This window comes from Pseudonaja textilis, chromosome 2 (assembly GCF_049901715.1).
Source record: "Pseudonaja textilis isolate UNSWEBS1 chromosome 2, rPseTex1.2, whole genome shotgun sequence".
Taxonomy (NCBI): domain Eukaryota; kingdom Metazoa; phylum Chordata; class Lepidosauria; order Squamata; family Elapidae; genus Pseudonaja; species Pseudonaja textilis.
This window is the reverse complement of record NC_141991.1, coordinates 17,902,660-17,925,574: the sequence shown is the minus strand read 5'-3', so window position 1 is coordinate 17,925,574 and position 22,915 is coordinate 17,902,660. Positions and strand designations below refer to the sequence as shown.

At 42.3% G+C, this 22,915-nt stretch overlaps 1 protein-coding gene and 1 long non-coding RNA gene across 2 annotated transcripts in view; one reads left to right on the top strand and one right to left on the bottom strand.

Annotated features, from left to right (window-relative positions):
- Nucleotides 1–22,915, bottom strand: part of LOC148126775 (uncharacterized) — a 279,119-nt gene that overhangs the window by 89,223 nt on the left and 166,981 nt on the right. The gene's annotated exons all lie outside the window — the stretch shown is intronic.
- Nucleotides 1,823–22,456, top strand: TUBB (tubulin beta class I). The gene is made up of 4 exons (XM_026720434.2): nt 1,823–2,066; nt 19,034–19,142; nt 20,247–20,357; nt 21,321–22,456. Exons 1-4 carry the CDS (start codon nt 2,010–2,012, stop codon nt 22,376–22,378), a joined length of 1,335 nt encoding a protein of 444 aa, XP_026576219.1. The 5' UTR covers nt 1,823–2,009; the 3' UTR covers nt 22,379–22,456.

The window sequence follows — 22,915 nt, the reverse complement described above, 5'->3', positions numbered from 1 at the left end:
AAAAAAATTCCTCCTCTCAAGAGTAGATGGAAACAGTGTAAAACCTCATGTATGCTGACCTGATGCAACGTAACATTTGTATCTCTCTACCTAAAAGCTTAAGAGAAAATAAAAAGGTTAAGACAAAAAAAAGACTATAAAATAAATGTAAACCCAGAAATAAACAAGATTACTCACTGTACAAAACATTAATTCCTAATTTTCTACGGTGAAAATTAGTGTCTACCAAGTTTTGATTTTGGTTACCTCTGAAACATTTTTCTTCTTCCTCCCCCCCCCATTAGATTTTATTAAAAGATATAATGTTTCAAGGAGCTACAGTTCACCCTAATATCTTTTAATAACATGGGTGGGTCTAAAAAGTCACTCCTGTCTCCTTGATTCTTGGCTAACCTAGAGTATTGCAGGTCGTCTCCTGCAGTTTTCCCCAACTGCATTTTCAATCTTATTTTTTTTGGAAGAATCCTAAATAAGCTTCAATCTGTATTAATTATTAAACCCTGCCCAATCTTTTCCCCATAATACATTGTCAGCAACATTATCCCTTTTACACATTGTCTCTTCCTAGCAAGATAGGGTCAAGGGTCCACATTAAAATACAATGTAAAAAAATAATTAATTTTCCAAAATAATCAATGCAATTATCAATGAGTACATATTGCACAATTAACATTAGGACTATAAAACATTTTATTGCTCACCCTCCATGGCACCTGGCTAAAATATTATCTCTGCTATCCAAAACCAGTTTCTTAAAACTTTTTCCCCTCTCAGGGCTCATGTTCATTTTTAAAGATTATCGATAAGAGCTTTAGTCTGTAAGGGCGATATTTATAAATACTGTATTTGCTGTATAAAATTAATGTTGACGCATCCACGGTCACAATTGCACCTCAGGATTGTTTGACGGGTTTTAATTTTTTTTTTTCAACCTAGGCTGGCAAATGATTTTGATTTTGAGAATACCTGAGAGGATCTTTGGTGGAGGGGCGGGTGGATCCTAGGATCACCCTTTAGTACTCTACACTTACTGCATTAAGCCTAACTTTACAGCAATACTACAAAAGACAGGATCAATAGCATAAAAACAGAAATTAGAGAAAGCCAGGAACAAATGAAATCATTGTACAAGACGTTAACTCCTAATTTTTCATGGCAAACCTTAGTACCAAGGAATAATGCATTTTCCCAGGCTAAATAAATACCTCGATTTGGGAGTGGGGGGGCTGTTAGGGGAAGACACCAAACCATATTCTACCATTTTCAAACGCTGAAAAGACCCCTCCCTATTCCTGATAATAAGCAGCACGCCACAAAGAAGGTGCATTCCGCTAGCTAGGCATTTCGAGAATCCCCGAAAGCCTTTTTTTTTTAAATGAAGTCATTACAGCCAAATGCGTTTTGCACCCAGATATGCCCGAACTCTTTTAAACCCCAGCACGGCAAGAAAAAGAACCACGCGTTGAACGCAGCACAAAAGCGGACGCGATCTCGTGGCCTTAATACTGTAATGCGGAGGGGAAGCGCGGCGCTGTTTTTTTTTTATTATTTTATCATTGCTCGCCCATTAGACAAGCTTTCCAACGCCCCTTCTCCATTCTATCACCGCCACAAAAAGGAGGGGAAAAGAAATCGCATTTTCCTCCCCGACTCTCTTCTCTGTCACCGACCACACCCCAACTCTGCCTTCCCCCCCCCCCTTTTTTTAAACCACGTGGCTCTTCCTGCCCCCCCGCCCTATCAGCGCGCGCTCCTGATCCCTTTCGACCAATCAGAGCGCGAGCCGACCGCCAGTTTATAAAAGCTTTGTCTGGTTCTCCGCAGGCTCCCCAGAACGTTTCGCTGTTGCCGCCGCGTTCGGAGAAGAGAACCTTGAGCTCCGCAACGTTCTAGCTAGACTTAAAGGAGCAGCGGCGTCCGGCTAGCGCAATCTTTTTTTTTTTTTAAATTATTATTACTATTATTAAAAGCAGAAGTGCGGGCGAGGCATTCAAAAGAGGCAAGGCAAAATGAGGGAAATCGTACACATTCAAGCTGGGCAATGTGGTAACCAGATCGGAGCAAAGGTGAGGCTGGCAAATTTTCTCTCTCCCCTTCTTCCCCTCCCCACCCCCCCCACCCACGTCCACGCGGGCCCCCCCAGCGTTTAAACTTCTAATAGAGTCAAGATGGAAAAATAGCGGGAGGTGGAACCGGCTCAAACGCATTGCCGTGCTGCTCCTCTCATCCATTGCCACGGTGGCAAAACGGAAGTGCTCCCCGTGGCGAGAAGCACGTGGCTGCGTTAATTTTTTGAAATTAAGGGCTGCGGGAGGGAGGGAGGGAATCTTTTGTTCGATCGCCGTTGCAAAAAACACCCGGTGCGACCGCTATCGAATCCAGTTACATACATAAAGGAAAGCACCGCTGTAACTGGGTTTTTATATATAAATTATAAATAAATAAAATTTATATATGTATATGTATGTGTGTGTGTATATATATATATATATATATATATAAAATACACACACACACACACACACACACATATACACATACATACACAACGGCTTTAATCTATAGGCGATCCCTATACATATATAGAGATAGAGATATATATGGAGATATAAATAGATATGGATATATGCAGGTCTTGGCGTGTTCGGGTCTTTTCCCGTGTAAGATTGAGAGTATTTTGGCGATATATATGTATGTATGTATAGGGATCGCCTATAGATTATGGTCATTATCCGAGGGGAAAAGATTCTCTTCCTCCTCCCCCCCTCTAAAACCATCTCAATTTTCTTTCTAAAGGGAGGGGCCCTTGCCTTTGTTCGTCTTTCCTTCCCTTTTAATCCCGCGATTTAGAAAGGAATGGGATTAGACCCTTAATGGCAGAAGTCTACCGGTGGACACCACTCTTGCCGGGTGGGGGGGGGGAAAGGGGAGGGGTGAAATGCCCGCCAGCTATAATCGGCGTAGCCTGTAAATTCTAGCGCCAAAGCGGCTGCGGAAAGGAAGTGCAATTTCGAAAGAGATCTGAATCGAAGTGTGAAACGAGAACAAAAGCCCGGCTGTTTTTTTGTTTAGCGGCGGGACGGGAAGGGCGGCTTTGTGTGTGTGTGTAATATATAGGTCGGCTACACCTATATATATAGATATATACATAAAATTTGAACTCAGCCGGAGAAGAAGAAAAAAAGACGGGAGGATTCTCACAGGGTTCGCGCCCCTCCACCAGCCCGCCTAAATCCAACGACGCAGTTTCGTTCGTGGGGTGTTTTTTGCGACGAGCGAATCCCGATTCCTTCTGAGCCGATTTCGTTCCCCGGGATCGTCTTGTGTCCACGCGGTCGATCCCTCTTTTTTTTTTTTTTTAGCCGAGCCCCACCCCGATTTCCTGATCCGTTAGAGATGGGATCGAGGCAAAAGGAGAGAGAGAGGGATCTTAAGGGGCCGGAGGCGCGGCTCCCCTAGGAGAGACTAAATGGAAGAGAATCCCTTTCCATAGTGAGCGCGATTGGGGTTGCAGGCGTGGGTAGCCAAATTCCGGGTTAGTCCCACGAAGCGCTCTCCCAGTTTTAAACTTTAGCTCCCCCTCCCCCACCGGCACGTTTTGAAAGGGGTGTGCCCCGAAAGGCGTTTAAAAAGCAATTTTTTTGCTTGCCTAAATAAAACTGCCTCCTCCTCCCCCCAAAAAAAATCTCCATAAATATAGATGAAGGAGGAGAAAAAAAAGGAGGGTCCGGAATTCTGCTTGAATATTTTTTTTCCCACCATTTTTGTTAGGATTTAATAAAACGGCATTCAAATTCGGGGGAAATCCCTCCCCCGCCCCGTTTTTTTTTTTTTAATTATTTAGGAAAGGGGCTCGAGAGGCTCCGTGGCTTCTCCGTCCCTATCTTGACATTGGATCCTGACTTGAAATTAAACCCCTCTTTTTAAGGCCAAACCGCGGGAGCTGAACCTCTTAGTATATATAATAATCTCGGATTAAGCCAGGAGAAAGAAAGAAAGAAAGAAAAAAAAAACCGCGCCCCCCTGTAATTTTGTTGCAAGCCGGAGGCCTGAAATGTTACAAAAACGAAAGGTTGCTTTGGAAAGGAATATTCTCCTAGCGTAAAAAAAAAAAAAATCCCTTGTAACTACTTTTCAGACATTTTGGGCTTCTTCCCTCATTCCTCATAGGCAAGCATGCTCCAGAGTGTGTGTGTGGGGGGGGGGTGGATGATGGGAGCTGGAGTCGAGAGCATTGGTGTGGGGGCGCCCAGTTGAGGAAAGCTGGCTTGCGAAAGCTCGATCAATGCAATGGTTCATTTAAAAAAAAAAAAATCGACTTCCTCTACTGCAGAATGGATGCCATTACTGGCGCCAAAGTCCCTTCCCCCACCTTTTTTTTTTAACCCGCCCACCATTTCCAGTCTTTGTCTGCAGTCGGGGAAGCACATGGCCGCTAGGCACGCTGGTCTCTCTCTCTCTCTCTCTCTCTCTCTCTCTCTCTCCCCCTCCCCTCCCTCACTCTTTCCTCTTTCCCTTCTTCCCTCCATCCTCTTCCTGTGCCCTTCGGCCCGGCTGCAGCAGCTGCAGACCTGGGGTTTGTGGGCGCCTGTAATGGCCGCTGAAAGCAGAAAGGGGAGAAAGGAAAGGGGGCAGAGATGGCAGAGGGGCGTTTCTTTTATTGGACTCATTCTCTCTATCTCTGGCTGGCTTAAACGCCCCCAGAGTTATACTTTCCGAGCCTGCCAGTCTGCTGTCATGTGCAGTCAAGTGGCTTGAAATCCCAATTTATCCGAAAAGGCTCCCCACAAAGCTGGTGAAATCATCCGGTTGCTCTCTCTTGATTAGCTGGTAGAAAGGAATAAAACGGGTCTCCTTAAAGTGGGGGGTGAACCGGTGGGATGAAACCTTAAAATTGCATTTCAGCTTAGCAGGCTTTTAAAAGACTGGGAGATCAGAGCGAGAGACAATGGCAGATTGTCAGTGCCCACCCACTTACCATATTCCCCAACCTCCCAGCATTAGATGCCTTCCATATTTCTGTCTTTGGGATGCTCATGTGAGGAACCGTCAAAGGGCTTCTGAAGCAGCATAAAAACTTAAAAAAGAAAAAATCTTTAAAAAAAATCCTTTCTTTTTAAAATCTCTCTGGATCTCCTGCCTGAGCAAGGTCTACAAGACCTCCCTTCCAACTGTGTAACATCCATGTTAAAAGGCAGGAAGGATGTCCAGCCAGGCCTTCTGGAGAAGAAACTCAAACTTGACAGTTGTGTGTTGCTGCTACACACTTCAGAATCTTCTTGGTTACGCTCTTACCCCATATCCTTAAGTGAAGCTGGGTTTCTGCAACATGTTAAGTCATCCCCCCCTCTAAAGTTAGGACATTGTACCAAGCAGACAATGACGTATCCGTTGTGATGGTGGTCAGTTTTTTTTCTCCATTGTGCTACTTACATCAGAAGACTGGAGAGGAATATTCACCTGTATCCTTAGGACAGGAGCTAAAATTGACTTTCCTATCTTGCGAGATTGTTCTCTGTCCTCTCATAGGTATAGCTCATCCTTTTATTTTTCCTGTCCTTCCCCCTTTTCCCCTGACCTAGATGACTCTATAATTTTAGACATTGTGGAATAGGCGTTTTCCAATGGACTTAGGAGTAGTAAAAATAATTCAGCACCTGCACTGTGTTGGTGATAAATGATAGCAATGCAACGAGAAAGCAGAATCCTACAGTTTGTAGAATAGGCTTCTGGACCTGTATGCTTTGTTCTCTTTGTGGTAAATTCTTGTGCATTTGGGAAGAAGAAAGAAAGAAAAACCAATACCAGGGATCGTTATTCGTTTTCCAAAATGCTGCATTGTTCCTAGAAGGCTGTTGTAGCCTTTAAGACTTGTATTCTGGGGGTCCATAGGTGCTAATCCAGTGTCTGCTCCTTCCTAGCTGCCCCACCCTGGTCACCTCTACATGACCTACATTGCGGTATACGCATCCACCTCCACTTCGGCATGCCGGAGGGTGTGTCTGCAGCTTTTTGCTGGCACCTGATGAATTAAAAGCAGACTGGACTAACTGAACTTGCAGGCTTTCTCTATTAGATAAAGAATAGCATCAATTTTTTTTTTCAGGAAAAAAAACAGAAACCCCCATTCATGATCCTTTAGAAGAATATCTTCCCACTGGAACTCTTAAAACCCTAGCTTTGGAATCTCTACACATTCCAATGATGTGCATTGGCTTTTTGGACCTGTGTCTTGTCTGCATGCGGTCCCCCGTGTTCCCCCCCCCATTAGATCTGCAGTCAGGGTGGGGCTAAACCCAACTCCCCACCTTCCTCCTCACTAGTGTATTTAAAAATTTATGTATCTGCAGTGCCTTGGGTGTGTTTGGTCAGCAAATGGGAGACCCAAGGAACCAAGGTTCCCCCCACTCCCCAATAGCCTCTGTAAAAATATCTGAAACTGAAGACAGAAGTGATTTACACTGGGAAGAACAAGCCCACTAGAAGCAATCATCTCTTAGGCACAAAGTACTACAGTTTCGTCCTATGGTTTGTCCGCTGTCTTTGGCCACAAACTATGAAGGAACCTTAACAGGATTTTATTTCAGTGCATTTCTTACAAAAATGATGCCATTATTATCTGCCTTGGGGAAATGTATCCCTATGAAGACAAAATTGTGCTTCTAAAACTACAACACACAAGCTCCTTCCGAACTGAAACTCTTATGACTGAATGAGGATTTTTTAAAATTGGCATACAATAAATAGAAACTTTTTTTAAAAAAAATCATTAACTGAATACAAACAAGCCTTTATGAAAGTTATATGGGGGGTGGGGGAGAAAAACCTAACAGAAAACTACAAAGAAATGCCTACAGGGCATATATTCATACATAAATATATATGAGTAAAATGTTACCATAAGTATTACAATGAATGAAAGCTATATTGCATTATAATCCTTAATATGTACATGTATTTAATTGCAGCCAGTGGGCCACACCCCCTCATTTGCTGCTTGTGTCAGTGACAAATTTATTATGCTAGAAGCTGGATAACTACAAAAGGGCTATTGATTCTCCTACCCACAAGGAAGACATTTGAAGCCAAGTCTGCTTCTTAGAAGTATCTCTGTTCTTCCCACACCGCTATGAAAAAAAAAAACACATTCCTTTTTGATTCTTTGGAGAACACCAATCATGATTCACTCTATACTTTCTTTCTCCACTGCTCTGGAAGTTACTAGACCAAAGAAAATGGGAAGAACATGGGTAAGAGTCATGATACCTTTGGCTGCCCCCAATTTTACTATATACATTATATTTTCCTAGTTTTGGGGGCTACAGGGTGAGATTAGGTTATTACAACAGAAGGCAAGACAAGAAACAATGGATGGAAGTGTTAATCAAGGAGAGAAACAATCTAGAACTAAGGAAAAATTTCCTAAGAGTGAGAACAATTAATGAGTGGAACAGCTTGTATCCAGAAGTTGTGAATACTCCATCACTGGAAGCTTTTAAAAAGGAGGTTGGACTGCCACTTGTCTGGAATAGTATAGGATCTCCTGCTTGAGCAGGGGATTGGACTAGATGATCTCCAAGGTCCCTTCCAACACTGTTAACTTCTTCGACTTGTCAAGCTCCAAGTGGTATATTGAACCTGAATGTCCTTTATTCAGGGGTACTAGGAACCGAACTTAGATCAATATGTATTTCATTTCTTCACAGAGAACTGAAAACTTTAGGAAAGCAAGGGAGTGTCATTCATAGGCTTCTGAGGGTCTTGAACAAACTTTTTAAAGAATTGTTGGCAGCGTGAAGTTGAAATAAAGATAGAATTGAAGTTAAGTGCTGGGCTAGAAGTGGGGAGATCCAGGTTCCAATCTCTCTTTAGGTATGGCAGGTAGTCCAATCATTCACTCTTGGTGCTCTTTAGTTTTTCAAGAAATTGAACAAACAGCTACCTCCTAACCCTAATTGGTGGATTTCGATCCATAATCATCAATGGAAAGGCTTCATTCTGCAGGGAATTGATTTGGCCTGGTAGTAGTAAGTGTTTCTCAAATTTTGCACCTTTAAGACGTGGACTTCAACTCCCAGAATTCCCCAGCCTAGGAATTGAAGTCCACATATCTTAAAAGGTGCCAAGGTTGACAAACACTAGTAGCAGTGATGATGGTTATGGTGATAAATCATCATTTGATAAATGGAGAACTTTCAACTCATTTCAGAATTTTCACAAAGGATCCTGCCAATATCTCTTTAAAGCAATGGTGGAGATTACTGTGGATATTTTCCTAATGCTTCAGATGGTGCAGGATGGCAAATCTCAAAATGTTTCTTTTTAGTCCAGGGGTCTTCAAACTTGACCACTTTAAGACTTGTGGACTTCAACTCCCAGAATTCTTCCTCCAGTCATGTTAGCTCAGGAATTCTGGGAGTTGAAGTCCACAAGTCTTAAACTTGCCAAGTTTGAAGATACTTGTTTCAGTCTGTATACAATAATGTAAACTGGAGTGGAAAAATGTAGGATTTACGGTAAAAGAAAACTTTGGCAGGGGATGTTAATGATAAGCCTGTAACTAAAACCCTGAATGTTAAGGATATGCACAGTTCATTGATCCAAGGTAGGAATATTCTGGACCTGCAGTTTTTTCCAGACTTCCTGAATTGTACCATTTGGGGAGGAGATAAGCAGTTTCGGACAGTAAATCACTCCTGATTGGGGACATTTACTTCTAAAAACCGTCAAAATGCACCTGTAATGGGGTATTTTTAAGGTAAAAATATTTCTAACTTCTCTGGTACATTCTTGGATCCATGAATATTGCACTTCTGTACTGAATACTGTCTTGAATTAATGTCTGTGTAGTAGCCAGAACAGACACCACATCATTAGCCTTATTCACCGCATTGTAACTGTCTCCCATTCTCTGCTCCCATAGCAACACTATCAATGAAAGGAAGTTATTGTGCCAGGCTGTAAGATGCCTTACATGGGATTCCAAAATGATGTTTTGGATTAAGGGGAGTGAAGGCTATGAGTCCAGCTCCTTTGTGCAGCTCTTTAAAGGAGCTGCATCATTTACCAGAATCAGTCACCGAGGCTGTCACACATAATCCCAGGGAAATGTGAAGCTAGCTATTTTAAAGAATTACTAATGCATACACATTTTCCAAATTTTATTTCCAAAGTGTGGCACAAGCCTATGTCCTAAGTGCCAGGTTTTGCAAAAAGGAGCATTCCGTGTTATCCTAAGTGCTTTGTTTTGAGATGTAAAGTCTGTTTGGAGATATATACTGTAATGACGGTTCACAGTTAGGAATTCCTCGGAAAAGGTGCTTTATGGCCTATAATGCATTTCCAGCCTTCGGGAAATGTAACACCTCTGGCAGTCGTTGGGCTGCATTTTGGGCATTTGGGAACCAATTCACTTTTACAAATGGTTGCTGCATCCCCTGTCTCATGACAATTTGTGATTTTTTGGGGGGGCAGGGATGGTTTCTGTCAAAAATGCCCATTCTGGAGAATGGGTTCGGACTTTTAATTACCTGATTCATTTAGAAGCTGTTGTAATATTGGGGTCTGGTCATGGGTGTCTCAATTTACAATTTTTTCTGGTCCTCATGAATTTCCAGTCGCGCTTGTGGTTGTAAGCCGAGGAGTACCTGCAAATAACCAGTCATAAGTTGAGGAGCATGTGTAAATAAATAATAAATTTCCATAATCCTAGCCAGGGTTGGGCAACTGGAAACTCCCCAAATATTGGTTGTTGAATTCTCTTAACACTGTTAACCTTCCCTACCCAACACAATCAGTAGAATTTAACAGGCTTACAATCATTTGTTTAGTGACCTTTCAAAGTTACAACGCTGAAAAAAGTGAGTTAGGACCATTTTACACTTACAGCCATTTTCAACATTCCCATGACTAGGGAAATTGGCATGTATTTGTGATGGTCGCAATAATCATGTAATCAACTTTTTGTGACTTTCTGTCAAGCAAAGTCAACTGGGAAGCCAGGTTTACGTAACACAACCATGTTACAACAATTGTGTGATTCACTTTAACAACTGTGGCAAGATTTGTAAGAGGGGGCAAAACTCATTTAACTAGTTAAAATTCATTTAACTCCTTTACGTTGCTTAGCAATGGAAATTTTGCACTCAGTTATGATTGTAAGTCAAGGTACTCTTCTCTCATTCCACTACCATTCTAAAACTTGGGTTCCCAAATTTTAACGTTGTGGAGAAAAGACCATTTTCTGACCATTGTCTTTCCCTTTTGTCCCCTCCTCCTTTGTCTCAGGGGAGTTGCAAACCTCCAAGATGAAGTTTTCCAGGTCCCAGTAGTTTTTGGAAGAATGGATGAAAAATAACTTATATCTCACATAAGATAATTCAATTCTCCTGGGCATAATTGTCTACACATATTGGTAATTTACATTAACTATTAACCAACATGACATTCATTACTCTAGAGATGACATGGGTATAATGCAAGTTGAAAGAATTTGGAGGACCCATGCAAAGAAAAGAATAGTTGATTGGATTGTCCCTTGCTTGTATTATCTCAAGAATCTAACCTTGCCTGGGGGTGGAATATAATCAGGGCTAGACTACATGGATAATGAGTACATGGATAATATGCCTCCATCAATTTCCTGTTCTGTTGAGTAGATTAGAAAGTTGAAAAAAAACACTCAAATAATATACCACTACATTGTGCTTTTACAGCACTCTCGAAACGGTTTACCAAGTCAGTATACTACCCCTAACAATCAAAAGAGTCCTCATTTTTCTGACCTTGGAAGATGGAAGCCTGAGTTAACCTAGAGCTGGTCAGAATTGAATTGTTGACAGTGGGCAGTTAGCCTGCAATACTGTATTCTAACCACTGCGCTACCAGGATTCTTAAAGTTGAGTGGCACCTAATTTTATGAAATTGTGGTATGGTCATTAAAAAAAATACAGTTCTTAAGTAAATCCTGCTTCCTCCACTGACTTGGCTTGTCAGAAATCCTGAGGAAAGTCACAAGTGACCTCGGGATGCTACAACCGCCCTAAATATATTGGCAAGTGCCTGAATTTTGATCAAGTCACTGCATGGATGATGTAATGGTCATAAAAGTGAGGACCAGTTTTAGGTTACTTTTCTCAGTGTTGTCTTAAGTTCAAACAGCCCTTAAATAAATGGATATAAGTCAAGGACTACCTGTAGAAAGTAATTTCTATATTGTCAGCCATGGGCATATTCATGAAATGACCAAGAAAAGTTACATTGAAGGAGAATTTACCTTTTGTTCTTTAAAAGCTTAGTAGGATAGCTTGGTTTTATTATGAGCCACGGTGGCACAGTGGTTAGAGTACAGTCCTGCAGGCTACTTCTGCTGACTGCAATTTGGCAGTTTGATTCTCACCAGGTTCAAGGTTAACTTAGCCTTCCATCCGTCCGAGGTGGGTAAAATGAGGACCCAGATTGTTGTGGGGCAATATACTGACTCTGTAAACCACTTAGAGAGGGCTATAAAGCACCGTAAAGCGGTATATAAATCTTAAGTGCTATTGCTAATCCTTACATTTAGAGAGAAAAAAGACAGGTACCATCTCCTTAAGGGGAGGCTGGAACTGGATGAGAGCTGCGTTTGCGTGAATCTCTTCTTATGTTTTCCTGAATAGATTAGTACAGCTTTTCTACTAGTCTGGCATTTGGGGATTGACAAATTCCCTGAATTTGGGAAATTGAAAGTCTCATTTATCTGTAAAACATTAGGTTGGGGATCTCTAAAGAAGGATTTTTGATTATGAGCAGAATTTGTGGGCAGGAAGGAGGCACATTGGATCTACTGTGGCCTTTTAACAGGGTTTTCAGTTTTTATCCATTGATTTGCTTACCCCCTGCTGTCCAATCAGTTGTTCAAAGGTTTCTGGATTTGCTTTATTGTTTGGCTTCATGGATGAAGTGATTTCAGAGAGGAACTGAGCAGTTTAATTGAGGAAGAGGAATTTCTGGCCAGAAACCAAGGCATATCTGAGAGCATTATAGTGTCGATAAATCTTTCTGCTGGTGCCTACATATTTCTTCCTCCTCCCTAGTTCCGCATTTTTTTTGCTCTGGATTCTTGTAATGAAAATTAATTAGTTGTAAAACCAAGTGTTTCTGGCAGCTTTATTTTCAAGAAGTTTTTGGCATATCACATTATCCCATGGGCATTTATAGGAAATTTTTAAAAATGTTGGATGGCAACAGTACAATTGAAATATTATGTGTAAGAATGTGTCTGCCCAGAAATGCAAAAAAGTGAAGAAATATCTCCAAGGGTTCTCGGGAACAAATCGGCTTGTTTTGTCTTCTGATAAATGGGTATTTTGGGACAAGGATGCTTGCTATGGCAGCCATTTTGCGAATAGACACAACATGGTGGGCATTTTGAGAAAGTATCGATCAACGTGGTCTGAACATTCCAAATTGTCTTCAAACCCCAAGACAGGACTCCAACCTTGGCTTGTGGACTTCAACTCCCAGAATTCCTTGTTGAAGTCCACAAGTCTTAAAGTTGCCAAAGTTGGGAGTCCCCTGCCCTAAGGAGAGATGTCAAACTTGTGTCATCACATGACATATTGTGACTCCCCACCTTGCTAAAACAGGGATGGGAATGGCCAGCACTTGACACAGTTTAACATTTCTGCCCTAAGAGGTTTGTGCCCCTTTGCTGGCTCTTATAAGGAGAAACTTTGCTTGTATTAAGAGCAGAGAAAGTGGGTTGAAGACACACTATGAAGTGTGGAAACTTTCAAGTTTAAGCTGGTCTCATGGGCTTGGGAAGGCCCCCACAGCGTTGTCTAAAATTAGTATCTTTTTAGAAAAGATGATCTGGGCAGGTGCTTCATTAAGCAGCTAGATTTTACAGAGGTCAGCAATTACAGGTTAAAACATGTTAGCCATGTTGTTTTGCAAGACTAAGTTTTCACGAACCCTGTAAGAATGTTTTGACATCTCAAAGACAGCACATTCCACTGGGCATTATTAAGCAAGTTTTGCCTTTCAGATACTGCAAGATTCTTTGCCCTTTCAGCTGCAAGAAGCAAAAACAATCCCTCCAGAAATTGCTTCCTTCCTTCCAAGTCTTTGTAAAATGTTCCTTTGAGGGACATAAGGGCAGGGAAGAATGGAAGCTGTTCATGGGACCCAGTGTCCTTTAAATCAACCATTACTAGTTTTAGAAAAATGCTTGGAATATTTCTTTTCCTCACCACTGATGATCACTGCCTAGAGAGTGAAAAAGAGGTTACTTTCCTGCATCTTGAGACCCTGCTTCCTATCTTATCTATCACAGAGTAGTGGTTAAAAGATGAAGTTTGTCAACTGAAAATCTGACCGCTGGGTTCGAGACCTGAGTGCCTTGTGACAGGGTCAATTCCCATTCCTGGCCCAACTCCTGCTCACCTAGTAGCTCAAAAGCATGCAAATGCGAGTAGATAAATAGGCACCACTTTGGTGGGAAGGTAACAGCATGCTGTGTGCTTTTTGGTGTGTAGCCAAGCTAACTGGGTAGGGAAAGTTTTAAAACGATGGACAGTAACATTTTCCTTTTGGATCCAATTGCTTTACTGTTACCTAAAAGAAAATTTAGAATCTGGGCTTTACACATAAGTGCATACTAGGTAACACCATCTTATTGTAGTTGGGTAATGAAAAACGTCTACAAGAAAAGAACCAAGCTCAAGGAAGCACCAAGGACCCCACAACTAGCATTGCTGATTGTTTAGCTAATGTGTCATTGCCAATTCTTGCTCTGCACTTTGCCCCAATAGAGCCAGCTAAGATGAGGTGACTCATCTTCTTTAAATAGATAAGACACTTAAGTATGAGGTGACCCTTAATCCATGAATTGATCTATGGATACAGTATAGGAAATAGTACACAAATACAGATGTGTAACACTTTTAATACAAAAGAGTTGAAATAACCTGCCATTCATTCTAGCATTGGAAAATAGTCCAGTGCTTAGAAGTTGCTTCGGTACTGTTGGCATTTTTGTTAGCTAAGCACCCATCTTTCTAATTGATGCTGAATTGTTGCAGAATTAGATTCTCCCTATGCTGTTTTCATACTGTAATTATAATTTGCAGCCAACAAGAGAGAGACTAAATTGGAAATGGGTGATTTTAGTTCTTTAATTATCGCCTATTCTATCAAAGCAGGCATGCAGATGTATGATGGAGATTAAATTCCAAGTCTGTAATTTCCTCAAATCTGTTTCCCATCCCCCAAATGTATTGAACAACTTCTCCTACAATCCTTAGTCAGCAGATGCCTATTTTGACCCAATTCTACATGTTTTTTATTAGGTATCTTGGTCTATTTTTAAAAAGCTTGCTTGGAGTAAAATAGTGAAAAATCTTCCATCTGCTTTTCATCTCCCCAGGAATTAGGGGCTGCTTTTTCTCTGTTGCTTTTGAGTGGCTACAGTGACTTCGCTCAGATAGGAAAGAGGGTAGAATCCATTTGCCCTACATGAAGATGAGATAGGAATGTTAATATACTTAGTGCAGAACACAGCAGTTGTACAAGAAGTCCTTGACTTAAAACGACCACAACCAGGACCAGAATTTTGGTTTTAAGTCGAGGCATCCACATGATCAGACCCAATTTTATGAGTCCATGACAGTCATTAAGCAAATCACTCAGTTGTGAGTTAGAATCCAGGGGTGGCCCAAGAGCCAAATCTAAGTAGTGTCTGGCCCACAGGCCTCAAGTTCGATCCCTTGTCTAGGAGGTGAAGGGATGTAGCTTTCCAGAGGTTGTCCCTCTTAAATCGAAGCTTCTGGCTGTTGGCCTCATTACTCTGTTCTTTCTTTTGCTGTGGACCTTGGGAATTCTGGGTTAGTCAAAAAACATTAACAATGCCTTGTGGAGAATTTATCTCCAGGGATACAGATGCAAACTGTCTATGGAATAAAAGCTGGTAGGCTAGAGAGAACCATCTCTTTTCTCAATCTCCAAAAAAGGGGGTATTTAAAGGGCATATTTCCTGCCAGGTTAAGAAATGTGTTTATTGTGGATTTAATGCACTCAAGTAAACTGGTGTCGCGAATGGCTCTAAAGGCAAAATGTGATTTAGTTGGGGTATTAGGTAAATACTGCCATTTAAAAAAAATAGTGGACATCTAGCAAAAAACCCAATCACTGTGGCTCACTGTGGAAGGACATTGCACGAGGTGCCTTGTTCTCTACCTGGGTATGGGTAGTTTTTGACTTACAACCACAATTGAGCCCAAAATTTCTGTTGTTAAGCGAGGCATTTGTTAAGTGGATTTTGCCCCATTTTACAACCCTCCTTGCCACAGTTGTTAAGTGAATCTAGTTTTCCCATTGACTTTGCTTGTCAGAAGGTCTCAAAAAGAGGAATCACATGACACAAGGGGACACTGCAATGGTAACAAATATGGATTGGTTGCCAAGCATCTGAATTTTGGTCACATGATCCAAGGGGATGCCGCAATGGTCATAAGTGTGAAAAAGAGTCAGTCTCTTTTCAATGCTGTTGTAACTTCCTGGTCACTAAATGAAGTATTTGTAAGTCTAAGACTACCTGTATATGAATTCAGTCATACAATTGTTCTAAGCATATCATGGTACATGTTAAGTAATTTGGGTTTGTTAAAAACCTTAGCTGGGTTTGCACAACACTGAGCCAAACCATATGTTAAAATCAACAACTAGCTATGAATTAAACTGATAAGCTTGTAATACGCCTTCCCAAGGATCTGGAAGCATATCCCCCAGATGGATGGGTGGTTAGCCAATTTAGTTTTATTTCTGGGATTGAATTAATTGACTGAAAAATTGTGTGTGAGCGTTGGTGAATATTCAAAGGTTTTGAGATTTATTTTAATAAGCGGTGAAACCTGTTTGAGCCAAGGCTGTGGAAAAAGGACAGAAAGAGCGAGTCACGGACTGTTCAGCGGACCTCATACAATCTTAAAACCTTGCTTAGAAATGCCGACAGAGTTTCTGAAGGGAGAAGATGACAATTGATGGGCAAACTGCCCTAAGAGACCATCCCTTCCCTGCAGTATGTCATCTCTTAAGATTGTTCTAAGGCTGGTATTCCCCAGCCTGATGTCCAGGAAGACCTTGTCCATCATAACCAGAAAAAGAGTATAGATGTTAGCCTTTATCTCTTTTAGTATGCCACTGGGTTTCATGTATGCTCTATAGATACCCTTATAGGTGTCTGTAGTTTAGCTTCTAAGACTCATGACCCCAAGAAAGGGGATGGGGCAAGGCTAAGCTTAAAATGGATGAAGATGTGATCAAAACACTAGAGAGATGCCACCGGTTTATATTGTTCTTATTAGGACTCTGGCATCCACCCCCATTCAAATCATGGGTCTCTAGCCACATCTCTCAAGAGTTAATTTTTTTTTAATATTAGGAATGAACATGCCGCTACTACCTGGGTGCAGCTGAGTCTGAGACACATCGTTCATTTCACCCTTGACCCTGGTCTTCCCCCACCCCTGGATGTATATTCTCCAATGGGACACATCCATAGCCAAGAGTTATCATCAATCATGCTCTCCAGGAGTAATCTTGCGTGCCAGAAGACTAGCGATTATTATCTATGAAAGCATTTAAGGAACGCGCTACTTCCCCCACTCCCTTTCTGCTGATAAATATTTTTGAGTTGACACTTTTGTTGTGCTGTGGTGGTGCAGTGGTTAGAGTGCAACCCTGCAGGGTGCTTCTGCTGACTGCCACCTGCCTGCAATTGGGCAGTTCGAATCTCACCAGGCTCAAGGTTGACTCAGCCTTCCATCCTTCCCAGGTTGGTAAAATGAGGACCCAGATTATTGGGGGCAATATGCTGAACCTGTAAACCGCTTAGAGAGGGCTGTAAAGCACTGTCAAGCAGTATATAAGTCTTAAGTGCTACTGCTTTATATTGGATCACTATATGAACGGCAGTCATTTTGAGAATAGGCAGATTCCCCCAAATTTTCTTTTCTAGCATCAGCCAAAGACATGGGGGGAGGGGTGGGCTCTTCCAATGCAGGGTTTAGCAATCTGATTTCTGGGTACCTGGAACTAAATCAGCTTGAATCCTCCTGAAGCCTGTTGTAAGCTGAGATGGAAACTATTGAGAAATTCTGCCCAGAATTACTTCCTTAAGATGGAAGGCATTTTTTTTTCCAATCAAAACAAAGCAAAACAAATGTGAAAAACAATTTGTAAGCTAATTTAGGGAAGTCTTTTTGCTAATTGCAAAATATCCTGCGGAAAGGGACAATTTTCAAGACATTCTTAAGGATGAAGTGATTGGGGAAGCCATTCCTTAGCTCCTATACTAAATAGGAGATAGTGATAAGAAGACCATTTCAAAGTGAAGGTTTGGTCTTGCTTAGGAATTCTAGCACAGGCCATCAGATCTTCTAGTAGGTGGAAGAAGTCCTCCCATGAATAAGCAAGGAACAGTTGTTCTCTAAGGATGGGATGTGGCGGGAGATGTAGTCCACGCCTGTAAGAGCAAGGCCATCAGACCCGATTACAACTGCAGCTAAGAGCTCCTTTATGAAGCCTGGCCTTGAGGAGAACAAAGCAGAGATTGTATGGCTGTTGCAGCTGCTTAGTCAGCTCCTCTGTCCTTTAAGGGGGAAGTTTTGTTGCTGCTTTTTAAAAAAGGGTGACTGTGATTAATGCGAAGATCACCGGTGTCTTAGGATGGTTGGGCCTTTTAAAATAGGCATAAATCCTTCTCGCTTGCATTCATGTTGTTTTCCCCCCATCCAAGCCTGAAGTCTACTAAGAGCCCTGAAGTCTACTTACAACGCCCAGATTCCAGCTTGGAACTTTAAAGGGATAGCAATGGATTCTGACCACACCTTGAATTCACCCTTTTTGCCATTGAGGACGGAGAGCTTTGGGCTCAAAGATGCTGCGGCCAATTAGGTCTATGCAAAAATACAATTTGGTTCAGTGTCAGTGCCAGAGATTCTTGTGTTTTCTCCCATCCTATCCTCTAAGAAGATCTCTCTTGGGGGTTCTTTTCCTCATTTTGTTGGGTCTGCTCTCCAGATGGTTTATCCTCCTCAGAATTCTCTACCAATAGGACTGTGCTGAGATCCCATCACAGCTGGGGAAGGGTGGTGGTTTCTAGTTAGGGTAGAGATTTTGTGGACTTTGTTCCTTCCTTCATTTTGGAAATACCGAGCATTTAAAGGGGTCTTCTGAGTGGAAAACACGTATGGCATCTCTTCACAGCTTCCTTGTTCTGTGTTAAGGTATTGAGATTTAATAGCTGACCAGCTGTTGTAAGGGTGCTGCAAACGCTGATGCAATGAGAATGAGTCAGCAGGGTATTTGCCACTTTAAGAAGCTGTCTATATAAAGGCGGCCATGAAAGGGCGTCTCTCTCCTCATGTTCTGTCTCCATTGTAGTTCTCAGTGCAGAGTAATGAAGACTGATTGCTTGCCTGGTATGTGCCTAACATACGTATGTATATAGCAGTATGTATATAGCATATATGTATGTATATAAACCACTGTTAAAAGACAAAGCCTCTGTATGCTGTGTTGTGCTTCTGGGTTGTCTGACAACAGTAGTCACGCTGCAAACATTCTTACAGTGTCCAAAACGTTTTGGCCCTGTATAAAACTAAGCAGATTATAAATTGGCTAGTAGCACAAGACTTATAATAAAGTGTCGAGAGGTTCTCTAAGATATAAAATTTCTGATGAGAAACCCATCAGCCTCAGCCACTCTTGTTGTGGGAAGGCATATGGGGGGAGTTATAGTCTGCCACAGGAGAGTACCAAGTTGGGGAAAACTTGGGACTTTTTAAGGGCGTGTCTCTCAGTATTCGGCAAATAAGTTTCTTGACAGATTGTTCCAAGAATGTATGTCTCTTAGTCTAAGAATGGAAAATTGGCATATAACCTGGAAAGATCATACTTCCTATTGTAAATAATTTGGAATGTGCTGCTGGAATACACGGCTTTTTCCCCTCAACCTAACTCAAACCTTTCTCTTTTTGTCTATCCTTGAAAGTTCTGGGAAGTGATCAGTGATGAACATGGAATCGACCCAACTGGAACCTACCATGGTGACAGTGATCTACAACTGGATCGCATCAGTGTTTACTACAATGAGGCCACTGGTAAGCCTTCCTCTCCTCTTCCTCCTCCCTCACTCTTTTGGCCTGATTTGATCCAAATGTTTTCCAACAAATAAATATGAATCCTTGTTGAATTTCCTCATTGTCTTCTCTAGAATCATTCCTTCTGTGTATGTCCTTGTATAGTTATAGTCTGAGCTTGCTAAGAATCCCAACAGTCATTAGGTGAACTTAAAAGTAGACTTCTAATAGTTATTTCTTAATACTCAACTTATGACCAACCTCCAAAAGGTGACCCAGATCCAAAACTCCCCTTTCCTGTGGTGACGTGACCACTGCATTTGGCAACACAGCTGCATTTAAGACTTTGCAGCTGGTCATGTGGCTGCATTTTATGACAGTTTTGCTGAAAATTGGTACTTCTGATTTTTGGTAAAACCACGCCCCCCATAATGACCATGGGGTTTGCTTTACGATTGCCATATTCACTTAACAACAGCTGCAAAAAAAGTTTGTAAAATCGGGTGTGACATAGTTGTACAACCTGTGACCATAATGGGCAGTCTCCATTACGGTTGTAATTTGAGGACTACCTGTATTAAATTAAAAGGCTTGGCTCAGGATTAAATTTCATCTTACCCTACAAAGATAGCCTAATAAATTGGATTGAGATAATAAATTGGATTGAGAAAGGTGTACCCCAACAAGTATTGGAAAGATGACTACAATATTTTTAATACTATATTGAAGTGCCTCTTTTTTTCCTCTCCCTCTTTTTGTAACTCAATTCTGTGTTCCTTCCACCCATCCTTTATATATCGAGGGCCTCCAAACCTGGCAGCTTTAAGACTTCAACTCCCAGAATTCTTTAGCCAGCTATATTGTGTGGCTAGGGAATTTGGGGAGTTGATGTCCACAAACCTTAAAGTTGCCGAGTTTGGAGGCCTCTGCTATAATTAAGGAATGTCTGACATCCTTTAATTCATTGACTGCCTTACCAATGCTCAGCCTCTCCTCTGAAATCTTAACAACTAGGCAAAACCAAGCTACTTGATAGCTAGAACTCAAATGTAATTTCATCAGAGGAAACTTAATTTGTTACGGCAATGGATTTCCCCTTACACGTGTTTTTGTTTGTTTGTCTAGGTGGTAAATATGTCCCTCGTGCCATCTTGGTTGATTTGGAGCCAGGAACCATGGACTCCGTGCGTTCTGGACCTTTTGGACAAATATTTCGACCAGATAATTTTGTATTTGGTAAGAAACTACCACTTTTTTTTTTTTTTTTTGCTACTTGTAGCTATATTTGATAGGGGAAAATATAGGGTCTAGATTAGGTTTGAGCAACCAGCATCTTTTGTCAAATTGGGAAATGTGTCTTGATAATTTACTTTGCTATTGAAGGAGGAAGAGAAGCAGACTTTGCAGAGCATTGACACGATGGGAGGGGCAGGCAAAGATAAGTGAGCTCAGGGCAAGCTGGGATAGCTACATCTTCTGGAATGTTTGGTTTTGCCTTCCAGGTTTTGGATCTCTGCTGTGTGAACTTCAACTCCCAGAATTTCTGACCTTTCTGGGAATTGAAATCCACCCAATTTTCAGGGGACGGTCGCACTTCATTGATACTTAAAACTGCTGATGCCCTCCGGCTGTACTAACTAGGCTGTCATTTTTATGACTTAGGTATCAATAGAATTGTCACCCAAAACATTTGGAGGACACTCCAGAGAGGATTGTGTTGAATGTAGAAGCCAGTTCAATCTAGTGGTTAAGGTGCTGGACTAGAAACCAAGATACTTCATGAGTTCTTGTCCTGCCTTAGGCATGAAAAACTGGGTGGGTGAGCTTGGACCAAATAACAGAGTGGGAAGGGAACTTGGAGGTCTTCTAGTCCAGCCCCCTGCTCAAGCATGAGAACCATCCTATACAATCTCAGACAAGTGACTTCTCAAAAACCTCCAGTGATGATTTCTGAAGGCAAGCTGTTTCACTGGTTAATTGTCCTCACTGTTAAGAAAGTTTCTCTCATGAGTGTGGAGGGTTTGAAGGATCCTCCTATGGTAGGTTTGAAGAATAGTGTTGTATGTTCAAGAAGATAATCTGTATAAATCTGATGGGGAAAGGCCTGGGAAGTAGAAGTAGCTAGAAGTCAAAGGGAAAAGTGGCTTCCTAACCCAATTTAATGATTTATTCCCCATCTACTTCTTCTGAACTTTTCAGGCCAGAGTGGAGCTGGTAACAACTGGGCCAAAGGTCATTATACAGAAGGTGCCGAGCTGGTGGATTCAGTCCTAGATGTTGTGAGGAAGGAAGCTGAGAGTTGTGACTGCCTGCAAGGATTCCAGCTGACCCACTCTCTAGGGGGTGGAACCGGTTCTGGAATGGGCACCTTACTGATCAGCAAGATCCGTGAAGAGTACCCTGACCGTATCATGAATACCTTCAGCGTGGTGCCCTCCCCCAAGGTCTCCGATACCGTGGTGGAGCCTTACAATGCTACCCTCTCTGTCCACCAGCTGGTGGAGAACACAGATGAGACCTACTGCATCGACAACGAAGCTCTCTACGACATCTGTTTCCGCACCCTCAAGCTGACCACTCCAACCTACGGGGATCTTAACCACCTGGTCTCGGCCACCATGAGTGGCGTAACGACCTGCCTCCGCTTTCCCGGACAGCTGAACGCCGATCTCCGCAAGCTTGCTGTAAACATGGTTCCTTTCCCTCGGCTCCACTTTTTCATGCCCGGCTTCGCTCCCTTGACCAGCCGTGGTAGCCAGCAATACCGGGCCCTCACGGTCCCTGAGTTAACGCAGCAAGTTTTTGACGCCAAGAACATGATGGCAGCCTGCGACCCCCGGCACGGACGCTACCTCACGGTGGCCGCCGTCTTCCGAGGCCGCATGTCCATGAAGGAGGTGGACGAACAGATGCTGAACGTGCAAAACAAGAACAGCAGCTACTTCGTCGAGTGGATCCCCAACAACGTCAAGACAGCCGTGTGCGACATCCCTCCCCGTGGCTTGAAAATGGCGGTCACCTTCATCGGCAACAGCACGGCCATCCAGGAGCTCTTCAAGCGCATCTCCGAGCAGTTCACAGCCATGTTCCGTCGCAAAGCTTTCCTGCACTGGTACACAGGTGAGGGCATGGACGAGATGGAGTTCACGGAAGCGGAGAGCAACATGAATGACCTCGTCTCTGAATATCAACAATACCAGGATGCCACAGCTGAGGAAGAGGAGGATTTTGGAGAAGAGGCGGAGGAAGAAGCTTGAGGTTAAACCTCGCGCCCTTTTGACACCTGTTCAATAAGTCCTCACAAAATAAAAATAAAAAAAAAATTTGCATCTCTACCCTGTGTTTCCTTCTCCTTCTTCTCAAAACTTACCCTGTCCGCTCTCTTTTCAGACTTTTCTTACACAGCAGCCTCTTAACGATGGTTTAAAGTTGGCTTGGCTTTTTTTTACATGTAGTACTTTTTTTAGTTATGGCAGGTACCTTGTAAAATCAGGTGAGGGGGAGGCTGTGTAAGACACTGGGAGATGATGCAGTTCCTTCCTTGCCTGTAATTCTTACTGTATTTATTATTCCCCAACCTACAATATCTCTGTTGTCAACCTAAATAAAACTGCAGCCTCAAGGGCCTCCAGCTACGACAAGGAAGTAGACAGTTTGGAGCAGACTTGCTTAGGGGAAAACAGATACCTTTAAAATGGAACCACTTCCTTGTTCTGCCAAATGCTCCTTTCACCTTCCTGCCTTAAAGGCATCCATATTCTGTATCTGCAATGGAAAAATCCTTGCGTGGGCTG

Coding starts and splice junctions, on each gene's coding strand:
- TUBB (XM_026720434.2), top strand. CDS start 2,010: ATGAGGGAAATCGTACACATTCAAGCTGGGCAATGTGGTAACCAGATC. Junction 2,067..19,033: donor GTAACCAGATCGGAGCAAAG/GTGAGGCTGGCA, acceptor TATCCTTGAAAG/TTCTGGGAAGTGATCAGTGA. Junction 19,143..20,246: donor TTACTACAATGAGGCCACTG/GTAAGCCTTCCT, acceptor TTGTTTGTCTAG/GTGGTAAATATGTCCCTCGT.